Raw genomic sequence first — 11834 nt, forward strand, 5'->3', positions numbered from 1 at the left:
CCCCCGGGACAAGCGGGCAGGGGTCCGGGCGGCCCCGACGGCGGGGTGCGGGCCGGGGGCAGCGGGACCTCCCCCGGGCGGCCGGGGGGCGGCGGGGCTGGGACGCTCCCCGCTCGGGGGAGCCCGGGGCGGGACTCGCTGCCTCCGCCGGGCGGCGGGAAGGGCCGGCCGAGGGGGCGCCGGGGGGCTGGCGGCGGGGACACCCCGCGCCCAGGGGCAGCCGTCCGGCCGCGGAGCCGGCGCTGGCCGGGGTGGGGGGCGCCGGGGCCGGCCGTGCCGGGCCGGGCCGTGCCGTCGGGGGGGGGCGCCACGAGGGGCCGGGGGGGCGGCGGAGCGGCGCCGCGGCCGCAGCCTCACGGAGGCGGGGGCTGCCCCGGCCGCCCCCGCTCGCTCTGGCCGGTCCCCGCGCCCCTCAGTCGCTCTCCGCGGTCCGCCCGCGCCAATCACCGCACTTGGCCGCGCTGCTTAAATATGCAGCGGATACGTCACCTCCGAAGGTGGATCGGGCGTAAGTGGCCGATATCTATATAAATGTGGCCGGGGGCGAACCGGCAGCAGGAGGCGAGCGGGGCCGGGCGGGCAGCAGCCGGCAGGGCCAGCCGCGCAGCGCCCGCCGCCGGCAACGGAGTCGCGGGGCGCCCGGCCCCCCGCATTTGACAGCCGCCGGGGCCGCCCCCCAGCCGCCCGCGCCCCCAGGGCGGGGACCCGCCGCCGCCCCGCGCCCGCCCCGTCCCCCGCCGCCCGGCAGGAGGATGCCGGCGGGGCTCTCCTGGCCCGAGGCGGCGGCGCTGGCGCTGCTGGCCCTGGCGCTGCTGGTCGCCCTGTGCCGGCACCTGTGGGCGCTGCGCTGGAGCCTCAGCCGGGACCGCGCCAGCGCCCTGCCCCTGCCCAGGGGCTCCATGGGCTGGCCCTTCTTCGGGGAGACCCTGCACTGGCTGCTCCAGGTGAGGCGCGGGGGGACGGGGACGGGGTGGGAAGGGGCTGGCGGGAGCCCCGGGCTGACCCGCAGCTCGCCCCCAGGGCTCCCGCTTCCACAGCTCCCGGCGGGAGAGGTACGGAAACGTCTTCAAGACCCACCTCCTGGGCCGGCCGGTGGTGCGGGTGACAGGCGCTGAGAACATCCGCAAGATCCTGCTGGGCGAGCACACGCTGGTCAGCACGCAGTGGCCCCAGAGCACCCAGATCATCCTGGGCTCCCACACCCTGCTCGGCTCCATCGGTGACCTGCACCGCCAGCGCCGCAAGGTGAGCCTCGTGGCCGCCCTGATGGGCAACGCAGCCCAGGTGGCACCTCCTGCCCAGGCTTGGGCCTCGGCGGCGTGCGGGAGCCCCAGCTTTAACCGCCTGCCTCTGTTCCCCCCCCCTTCTCCTTCTAGATCCTGGCCAGAGTGTTCAGCCGTGCCGCCCTGGAGAGCTACCTGCCGCGGATCCAGAAGGTTGTGAGCTGGGAGCTGCGGGGCTGGTGCATGGAGCCGGGCTCCATCGCAGTTTATTCCTCCACTAAAACCTTAACTTTCCGCATTGCAGCTCAGATTCTGCTGGGGCTCCGCCTGGAGGAAAAGCAGTTCAAGGACCTGGCCAAAACTTTTGAACAGCTGGTGGAGAACCTCTTCTCCCTGCCCCTCAACATCCCCTTCAGTGGGCTGCGCAAGGTACTGCCGCCTGCCCTGCTCCCTCTGCCTGGGGGCAGGGGCCCGGGCCCCGGCGGCACAGATCCCCTGTCCCCAGGCCTACCGAGGGGCACTGCCCATGGGCCAGGACGTCTGCAGCATCCCGTTCCGGGTCTGAGGGCCTGGTGTCTTGCCCAGCCCAGCCATCTCCCCTTAGCTGTGCGCTTCTCACCTGCTCGTGGTTGGCTTCCAGCACCTCCAGGCACTGGCTGCAGCTCATTGTACAGCGCAGGGCTCCTCTTCTCCCTCAGCCCAAATGTTGCCTCTGTTGGCTCTGGTTAGTCTATCACACCTAATCCTGTTCCATCTTGTCCCTCCTGGCCTCATGTCAGCCCGCAGCAGAGGGGGCTGTGGGCTCGGGCACAAAGGCAGCTGAGCACGGTGCACCTCAGGTTAGCACTCCCTGTGCACCTCAGAGCAGGCTGAGGACCTGAGACCCTCTTATGGTCCTCGGTCCCTTGCCCCCCAGCAGCAGAGAGACAATGAGGGGTCCTGGAGGGGAACATGGCAGAAGGACAGTCTCCTCTGCCTCTTGCAACCTGCAGTTTCTTCCCTGCTGCCCTGCCACTCTTTGCCTGTCTCCCCACACTCCTGCTCTAGGTATCCGTCCTGTGTCCCACCCTCCTCTTCCATTTCAGTCTGCTTTCCCTCCTCTGACTTTGGGTTCTCCAGCCTTACCACAGCTCAGGTCTCCTGCCCCTTTTAGCCAGGTCTTGTCCAATCTCTTATTTCCACGGTGAGCTCTGCCCCACCCGGTCACCTTACCCAGCCAGTCCCAGTTCTCCCCCAGCCTCCCTGCTGCTCTTCTCCACCAGTTTGAAGCTCACGTTTTCCCTGTCCAGTTTCCCTTTGCAGGTTTTCACCAGTGTGAGTGTTCAGCCCCCATCTTGTCCCTCCCTGTCCTCTCTCAGGTCACCCACAGCCTGTCTGGCCCCAGACTACACTCTTCAACCTGCATTTAGGTCCCCTCGTCTTTCCCCTCGCTCCCTGCCCTGTTCCCTTTGCCCAGTCCTTCCCACCCCAAATCTCAGCCTTTGGATCTTCTTCCCAACATCTAGTCATGGCCATTTTCCATCCCAGTTCTCTGGTCCTTCCGGCCTTTGCAAGAGGCATCGTGATACAGAGCCATACACTCTGTGGCTCCATCCATCCCACCTTGCAAAGCGATCGCTGATCACTTGACTCGCTGCGAGCTCACGTAAATGTTTTGCTGCACAGGAGTGCAACATAACTGGAGATGAGCTGGGTATGATTGATGTGTCTTTAGCTACTATACCTGGTAAAGCCACTTACTTGCTCCTGTCTCAGATGTGCCTTGCTGCTTGGACTCGGTTTTATTAAGTTACCTCTTCTTGTCCCTCTGGACAAACTTCTTTTGGACCTGCCATAACTGTGGGTTTGTTCAGCGCACGTGCCTCTGGACTCGGTACCGTGGGTTTACTTTGCCTCTCAGAGTGTTTCTTGGGACTTGTCATATGTGATTCACAACAGCAAGGCAACAGAATTTGCAGCATTTTCTCCCAAAATGCTGCCTCTTGCAAGGCTCTGGGGCTGGGCAACAGATTAAACAGTTCTTGCTGTTACAGATCCTGGGATTAAGGATTGCCACACTTGGGGTCCCCCGGTCTCTCTGGAGAGGGGGGCGGTTCCTAAGACTCTCCTGAACTGTTTCTGCCTCCTGCAGGGAATCAAAGCACGGGACATGCTACATGAGTTTATGGAGAAGGCTATACAGGAAAAACTGCAGAGAAATAACCCAGAAGATCACAGCGATGCTCTGGATTTCATAATAAACAGTGCCAAGGAGCATGGCAAAGAATTCACCATGCAGGAGCTAAAGGTAAGGAGAACCCCTGCCTGCAGTGTCCCTTCTGACTCGGTAGCTATTTGAGAAACCTGGGCAGAAGGTCAGGAGGAGGGTTGTGTGGGGACCCACCACTAGCTGCTGGCTCCTGCCCTCCTCTCACCGTCTCTGAGGACACCATCTCCTGTGCAAGTGAGAAAGCTCGGGCTCTGCTTGCTCGCCTGCTCTTGTAGGATTGTGCCTCTGTATTAGAAGAGAGCTGGTATTTAAAGAGGGATTCAGTGCCTCTTCTACCCTTCCTCTTCATGGCCTCCAGGCTTCAGCCTGTCTTAGGGTGCTGGTAGGGTTGTTTGGCTGTGCTCTGTAGGTTGGTATGCACTTCGTAACCTCCAAGATACTGTCTCGGAAATATTTAGAGCTAGTTGCGTGCTCCTCAGACACCCCCCAGCATCTGGCATAGTGCAGCGCGTAGATCACATCACCATATTCCTTGGGGCTGTGAGCCCAGAAACCTCTGAGACAATACATCAAAATGGGTCCAGGGACGGAATGATGGATGCTGGGTCATTCCCCATCACCTCGTCATTAATTATATCATCTAGTTTGTGGATTGCTATGATGCAACGTGATGCATCGCTGTGACTTAGGGATGAACCCAGTACCCTTACTGAGCCAGAACTGCCAACTCAATGTGAAGAGTATGTTGCCAAAGATCTTGGGAAAAAATGGTCACTGGTACTGCGTCATTCATAGCTCCAGGTCACTTGGTGTCAGTGAATGGCAGATAACGCTGCATTTATATAACAGGTTTTGAAGCAGTTTTGCATGGTTCCAGCATCTGAATATAGTTTAAAAGTGTTTGGATATAGCCTAAAAGTAGTTTTGTCATTTATTTAGATATTTACAGGAAGCTATACAAAGATTAATGTTTTATAAATATTTTGTAAAAGTGTAATCTCTAAATCTAAAATATTTGGAAAGCTTTACAGCAACTATTAGATACAATTAGTACCAGCATATATTCTTAAAGTAATTTTATTTTAATTATTATTTATTCTACTGGGGTGGTTTTTATTATAATATAAATATTCTTAAAAAATAATTGCCAGATTCAAAATGTGATCAATTAAGATTTAGTGATCTCTTTTGGTATCCACATGGACATTACATACAAATAATTATGTGATCTCTCATCATGGTCCTGGCTCTGACCACAAATGGAATAAGGGGATATGAAATGTAACATGGAATGACATGGCAGTGACCTCAGGCCAGCTCATTCAAATGGCAGTATGTCCATATGCTATCCTGTACCTTTACAGTTACAACATTTCTACCTTGTCTGCATTTAACAAAATGGCTTGCAAACCAAACTGCCTACGCTTGCAATGCAATTATGACAATATTCTCCACTCTAATAAAACCGTAGTAGAGCTCTCATCCAGTGAAATGGTGTAACTGGATAAAAAGTTCAAAGTTGTCTCAGAGTTGTGGATATATCTGACTTGGAGAGACACTCCAAACACCGGCACACACTAGTTACCAATTTGCTTTGTGTTCAAATGATTTTGAAGGACTGTTTTCCCAGAAAATTTCCTAAATATTTTGCACTACTGGCATGAACTCAGCAGGACCCTTGAAATATAAAGGTCATTTAAAAGATATCACTTTGCCAAAAGTACTGCTTTAAAACATCTAAAACCTTGGAAGGATTAAAAAAACCCCATCCCATCCGATGTAATAATGCTGCCACTGGCTGGCTGTCGGTCCTGCCTCCCAGGACAGGGAGTCGGGCTGTAGCACAGGGACAATACTGGTGAAGCTGTGGGAAGATGCTGCCTCCCAGTCACCGGTTATGTTAGCCTTGTAAAAGCAGGGAGGGAAAGTCAGCAGGTCGGTGTCACAGTGCTGTCAGAGATTGGTGCAGGAAGTCATGAGGGCTGTTATCCCAAGCTGCAGAGCCTGCCCTGAATTCCTTGCATGGTATTGAAATGTCTTGGGTTTTAATTGCAAGTGGCAGAACTGAGATGTTTCTTTTCATCTGCGTCTGCTGCCTTGTGAATGTAAAAATTCCTGCTAACGCCTGCAGGTGTGATAGGGGTTGACGGGGATCTGTTATTTCAGAGGTTTTATTTCAGCTGAAAGATGCCCTTGAGAGCTGTACTTCGGCAAAAGCCTCTAGCCCAGCCAATATACAGTGCTGGGGACAGTAGCAAAGAGTAACAGTCCTTGTTACATTACCCTTGACCTTACCAGACTTGGCTCCAGGTACCTTCAGGTGTCCTTCCCTGTGCTTTTGGCTTCACCTCTCTAGAAACCAGTGGTGTCGGAACCATTTAAAATCCAGACACATAGCTGTGTGAAAGGAAACTGCTGTTTCCCCGAGGGGTTTCACTCCGCTTTGCCCCTGCACTGGAACGATTTGTGCTGTTGTGCCAGCCAGGTCCCAGCCCCTCCCTGGGTGGCAGCTCCATTGTGCTTCTCCCTTGGGCTTCTCCAGTGGGTTTTGGCTCTGGCCTCTGGCCTCAGCAGTCCCAGCTCTGGGCTACGGACCCGCTGGCACCTTCAGATGGTGCCGTAAGTTTGAACGTTATGTTTGCTGTCAGAGACATGACATGCCATGACCCAGCTCCAGGCAACCCTTAACTTCTGGAAAACAATTTCCAATAGTTAATAACAGCAACCTGGCATGTGCTGTGCCATATAGACCCTGCAGACAGTCCCAGGAAAACTGGGAGGCTGCGTGAGGATCCATGAGCTGGGACAAGGGACGTGTTATGAATTTGACTGTGCTGTGGTCTGTCTGAGCTGGTTAACCTCCTAACTTGTTACGGACACATCGTCCATGGAGCTATCAGGAACACTGCTGTGCTTCAGGCTGTAAAGCTTGAAAAGCAGCAAGTCCTTTGCCTGGTGTGTGCATCCCTGTGGGAGAGCTCCCTGCGGGCTGCAGCACCTCCTGGGCTGAGCTGCTATAGCAGGGAGGGCTTTCTGCTCTCAACGCTGTTGGTTGGAGTCCCCTCCCAGACAAGCAAGTGGCTGATTATAATTGGAAGTGGATCAAATGCAACCTGTTTTAGCTGCCAGCGCATCTAGTATTTATGCATAAACACACAGCCTCATAACCCCTGGCTGGGCAGAAAGGCAAAGTATGGGCGCAAAGGGAAATTGGCAGGTGAAAGTAAAAAGTGTAATGCTTGAAATGAACTTCACTTGGTATGCTAAAATGCGTGTTAAAAATGCTTCTCTAAAATTTGTAAAACCTGGGAGGAAAGCTCAGAAGAGCTGGATTGGAGGCGATGTGTACTCATCTCAGTTGTGTTTCTGCATTAATCGCTTGGCAAGTGAATGTCCAGTTTGCACAGAAATGAAAAAACAAGGGTGGCTTGTTTTGGTCCCTGCCAAAACAGGGTTTGTGGAGAGCAGAGGGGGGCCAGGGCCCTCTTCACGGGCAACCTGCAAAAGGTGAGAACAGTCTGAACCACAGCCAGTTTAAAATGGCATTCACACTTATCACCTTCCTTCCTCTCCCAGGAGTCAGCAATTGAGCTCATATTTGCTGCTTTTTTCACCACGGCTAGTGCCAGCACCTCTCTGATCCTCCTGCTGCTGAAGCACCCCTCAGTGATAGAAAAAATAAGGCAGGAGCTGATGTCCCATGAGCTGTACCAGCAATGTGAGCGTTGCCCTGCGGGACACTGCCCGGACACCCTGAGCGCCCAGAGCAGGGACAGGGAGAAGCCACTTCTTTGCCCCACGGCCAAAGATGCTCGCGAGGACCAGAGCCAGTCCCTGAGCCCGACGGAGGAGGGTCCCCTCCAGCCCCATGCCTCGCTGGAGCCCACCCTCCCCCAGAGCTGTCCCTGTGCTGGCCCCCAGCTGCGGGCACTGTCAGGACAGAGCTGCTGCTGCCCCTCAGACATCAGCCTGGAGAAGCTGAGCTGCCTGCGCTACCTGGACTGTGTGATTAAGGAGGTGCTACGGGTGCTGCCCCCCGTCTCCGGAGGCTACAGGACGGCGCTGCAGACGTTTGAGCTGGATGTAAGTGCCTCGCATGGCAACAGGCTGCTGAGGAGCTGCCGCCTGCCACTAACTGCGAGCACCCTGTGTCCAGCACAGCGGTGGTGCTTGGCAGTGTAACTCAGGGGGAAGTGGCACCCGGCAACCTCCATGGGTCCCAGCTGGGCTGGAGAGAAAAGGAGCTGTGGAGCAGATGGGCAGTGTGGTGGAGCTGTCTCCAGGCTCCCTCTGCTCACCCTCCACCAGCACAACTGGCTGCACAGGTATGTAATGCTCCTCTCCTCCCCTCTTCTCTCCCCCTCCCAGGGCTACCAGATTCCCAAAGGCTGGAGTGTCATGTACAGCATCCGTGACACCCACGAGACAGCTGCTGTCTACCAGAGCCCCCCTGGTGGCTTTGACCCAGACCGCTTTGGTGTCGGCCGGCCGGAGGCTGCAAGCCGCTTCCACTACATCCCCTTCGGCGGCGGGGCGCGGAGCTGCATCGGCAAGGAGCTGGCACAGGCCATCCTCAAGCTGCTGGCCATTGAGCTGGTCAGCACGGCCCGCTGGGAGCTGGCCACCCCCAGCTACCCCGCCATGCAGACCGTGCCCATTGTGCACCCCGTCGATGACGGGCTGCAGCTCTACTTCCACCCCCTGCAGCCCGGCCGTGGCAGCAAGGCCTGAGCCAGGGGTACGCTGCCCCCCCCAGCCCTGGCATCAATGCCCCTCTATGGCTGCTGGGGGCAGATCTCTGCTGCCCCAGGCTGGGTATGGCACTGGGTCACTGCAGAGCAAAACCCCAAAAGGCTTTTTGTTTTTCCTCTCCTTGTGTGCAAGCCGGTAGGGAGGGTCCTGCAGAGTCCTGCTCCCGAGCACCGGGGTGAACCTCAGTCCCAGCCTGGGGGTAAAACCCGCTGAAGCTGCTGATGCAGAGAGCATCCCCCCATGGGGGCTCAGCTAGCCCCTTCCCCATGCAGGGCTCCAGCCACCGGGGATGGGGAGCAAAACTCCCAGCCCCACAGCTAAGGCTCCCAGAGCTTTTCTGTCCCAGGGTTACCTCCTGCGGGTGTGTTACAGGAGACACAGGATGATCGTCCTGCATACTGTAGCTTTCTAGATGTAAAGAGAGGGAAGCTGGGGGGGGGGGGGGGGGGGGGGCGGGGCTCTGCAGGAAAACACAAGCCAGGTCTGCCCAAGCTACGGCATCAACTGTAGCTAGACTAAAAGGGCGTAAAGTGGCTTTTATTGTAAATATTTAATCTCATTCCTGCACTTCCCATTAGAGCTGGCACAGAGAGTATGTGTCATGTTCACCCAGTAGTAGTAGCTGAGTATGTTGTGCCTGAGCACTGCGCTGCTGCTCAAGGTCTGCCATGAAGCGTCCCTCCGGGGTCCCCACAGGATGCGTTCCCCAGCCGCAGCCTGACCAGGGGATTAGGCTGAAGAAGGTAAGGGGGCTTTGGGGAATAAACATTTGGAAAATGGACATTTCTGAATATGTCTACTTTGTGGTAGAAAATCCCCTGTTCCTAATGATGCCGTTTATGTTGCAGAGGGGGCATTTGTAAGGTGACACAAGCCCCATGGTGGCTAGCTGGTCAGAGACTGACCGTGTCACCTCCTGCAGCCTAGCTCTGCCAGGGAAAGTGCCTGGACAGCAGCTCTGTAGGTCCGTACAGAAGCTGGTACCTGGCACTAAGCCTGGGTGCTGAGGGCACCTTTTTACGTGGCTTTTGAGTGCTGTCTGCCTTGCTGAGACATGGGGTATTTCTCTCCTATGTAAAATGAAGCGAGTCCTGTTGCTTGTGCACTGGGAACAGAGTTGGGCTCAGTTCCTTGTCCCACTGCAACGTGTTTGCCAGTTCCTTTGAGCTTCACCACTGCTCCCCACCGTCACACATCCTGCAGGGAAGCAGCGGGGGAAACCATCTGCCTTGTTCCTCCAGCGCACCCTGGGCCCGGTGGCACGGCGTGCTCCATGTGAAAAACCAGCAGCAGCCTGACCTGTGAGGGCAGAAATTGGCCTGAGGACAGCGATCCTTTGCGAAGGCTCTGGGGAGCTCCCCTACCCCTGCATCTCTGTCATCGCCCTGCTTCAGCGCCAGCTTACAAATGACCTGGCCCTGGCCGGTTCCCCTCGCACGCCTGTGCTGGGGCACTGCCGCTGCAGCAGGGCATCGCTGCTGCCAGCTGTCGGAGGCTACCTGGGGCAGAAATGTGGCTCCCAAATGTGACAGGTCAAATCTGGAAGAGGTTGAGTTGCAGGGCTGAGTTAAGTGCTGTTGGCAGGTCGACCCCGTAGTGAACCGGAGCCTCTGCCCCTCCTGACCTTGTCCTGAAAGGTGAATCTTTCTGGCTATCAGAGGTGAATCGGTAGGTGGTGGCTGCAAGTGGCAATGACTAACTTTAATTAGCAGGAGCTGCTGGCGTGGCTGTGACCCGCAGGCTCCCAGCGCGGGCAGGGCTGCGGGCAGGGCTGGGCCTGCAGCACCCAGCGCCCAGGGCCGGGGCTCCTCCAGCAGCGCGCGGAAAAATTACCCCGAGCGCTAACGAGCCCCGTAGCCACCCGCTGAAAAATGTAACGTGAATCTAGTTTAAAAAAAAAAAAAAAAAAAAAAAAAAGACTTGAAACTGATTTTGTTTGCAGATAAACACGAGCATTTACAAATGAAGTGTAATAATTGTTACTTGTAATCAAAGTTTGTTCATATTAGGCTGTTAATTTCTTGACCCCCTTCCAAGCTGTTTTTAATTATCCCTTTCACTCTTTACCATTTGATTCTTTTCGAGCCGGTGGCTGGGGAATACACAGCTGGGGAGATAATAAAGCCTTCCTGTGGCAATTATCGGTGCTCAGGCCACCGTATCTCGTTATTTTGATAGACAGTGAACTTGGCGCGGTTGCCGGCCGGGTTCACGCAGATGTCACGGTCCGTGTTGTAGGTCACAAGCGGGTCAGCGCCCGGCGAGGGAAGAGCGCCGGGTCAGGCTGCGGCCGCCGCTCCGGGCCCGCGCCGGCCGGGCCCCGCCGTACCCCGAGGGGCGAGGGAGCACCGCCGGGGGGGCCCGATCGGGCAAAGGGCTGCGGAAGCGGGCAGCCCCGTTCCCGCAAGGCGTCGGAAGAGGAGGGACGGTCCCGCGTGATGCGTTGATTGTCAGAAAAATAGTAATTAAAAGTGACGTCTCCCCCTTCCCTACACAAACACACACACAACTTCCAGCGTTTATTGAGCTTTTCTGGGAGCAAGAAAAACCGGAAAGAAAAAGGGAGGAAAAGCGAGCACGGTAGTTTATTGGTAGCGGAGCGCTCCGCGGCCCCGTCCCCCCGCCCGCGGCCCCGCAGCCGCCGGCCGCCCCTTCCCCAGCGGCCGCGTCCTCCGGACGGTGCCTCCTGTGCCGGGAGCCAGCGGTCGCCCCAGCCAGCGCAGCCTCCCCGCAGCCCCGGTCCCGCCGCGGTCCTTCGGGCCGGAGCCGCCGCTCCTCCCCGGAGAGCCGCCCCCGGTGCCTGCCCGCCAGCTCCGGGACGGCGGCCCTCCGCGCCGTGGCTGCAGGCGGGGTGCCCGGTCGGTACCGTGCGCCTCTTCCGGGCCGCGGCAGCCCCGACGGCCTCGGGATGCCGGCGAGTCGCGGGCGAAGGCGGGTAGCGGCCCCCGGGGCGAGGAGCCGAGCGCGGCGGGTTCGGTGTTCCCTTTCCGCCCTCACCTCCCTTTCCCTCGGTGACCCGCGCTTGAACCTGCCTCGGGCGGCTGAGACGGACGGCTGCCCGGGGCTCCTTCCTCCGCGGCCGGCAGAAACAGAAGCCGGGCCTTTCGAGGTGAACCAGAGGACAGCGGACGCTCCTCCGCCGCTGCGGCGGCACAGCTACGGCTCTGCCCGGCGGGCTACCGGGCTCCCCCGCCACGGGGGACCGCCCGCCCCGTCCGGTCCCCGGCACCGGCCCGGCTTTTCCCAGCTCCGGCCGCTGGCTCGCCGCTCCTGGCCGGCGACAGCAGCGGGCGAAGGAGCTCCGCAGCTTGCGGAGCGCGTCGGCACCGGCCGGGGAGCTCCCCCGGGGGTAGGTGTCGGCGGGCAGCCGGGACCCCGGGTACCGGAGCGGGGCATTTCTCGGCGCAACCTGCTGATCGTTAACGAGCGGCGGCGATAAATCCGAGGAGGTGGCGGGCTCCCGGCCCTCAGCTGTCGGCAGCGTCCCGCAGCCCTCGCTGAGCGCGATGCAGCGGAGAGCGAGCCCGCGGCGCCCCGCGGTACCTTTCCCTGCGCCGCTCTCTGCGGCGGGCGGGATGCGCCGCGCAAAGCAAATAGTTAAAGATTTCGGGGGGAGGAGCCAGGCCGCAATCCGCAATTAAAGATGAACT

The 11834-nt window shown here is 58.1% G+C and overlaps 1 protein-coding gene across 1 annotated transcript; it reads left to right on the forward strand.

Annotated features, from left to right (window-relative positions):
* Positions 1-741: 741 nt before the first annotated feature.
* On the forward strand, positions 742-8927 carry LOC121093920 (cytochrome P450 26C1). Its single transcript, XM_040606883.1, has 6 exons — positions 742-944; positions 1021-1245; positions 1377-1652; positions 3355-3510; positions 7009-7515; positions 7801-8927. The coding sequence occupies exons 1-6, from the start codon at positions 753-755 to the stop codon at positions 8161-8163; spliced, it is 1719 nt and encodes a 572-aa protein (XP_040462817.1). The 5' UTR covers positions 742-752; the 3' UTR covers positions 8164-8927.
* Positions 8928-11834: the final 2907 nt, after the last annotated feature.

Source organism: Falco naumanni, chromosome 9 (genome assembly GCF_017639655.2).
Source record: "Falco naumanni isolate bFalNau1 chromosome 9, bFalNau1.pat, whole genome shotgun sequence".
In the NCBI taxonomy this organism is placed as follows: Eukaryota; Metazoa; Chordata; class Aves; order Falconiformes; family Falconidae; genus Falco; species Falco naumanni.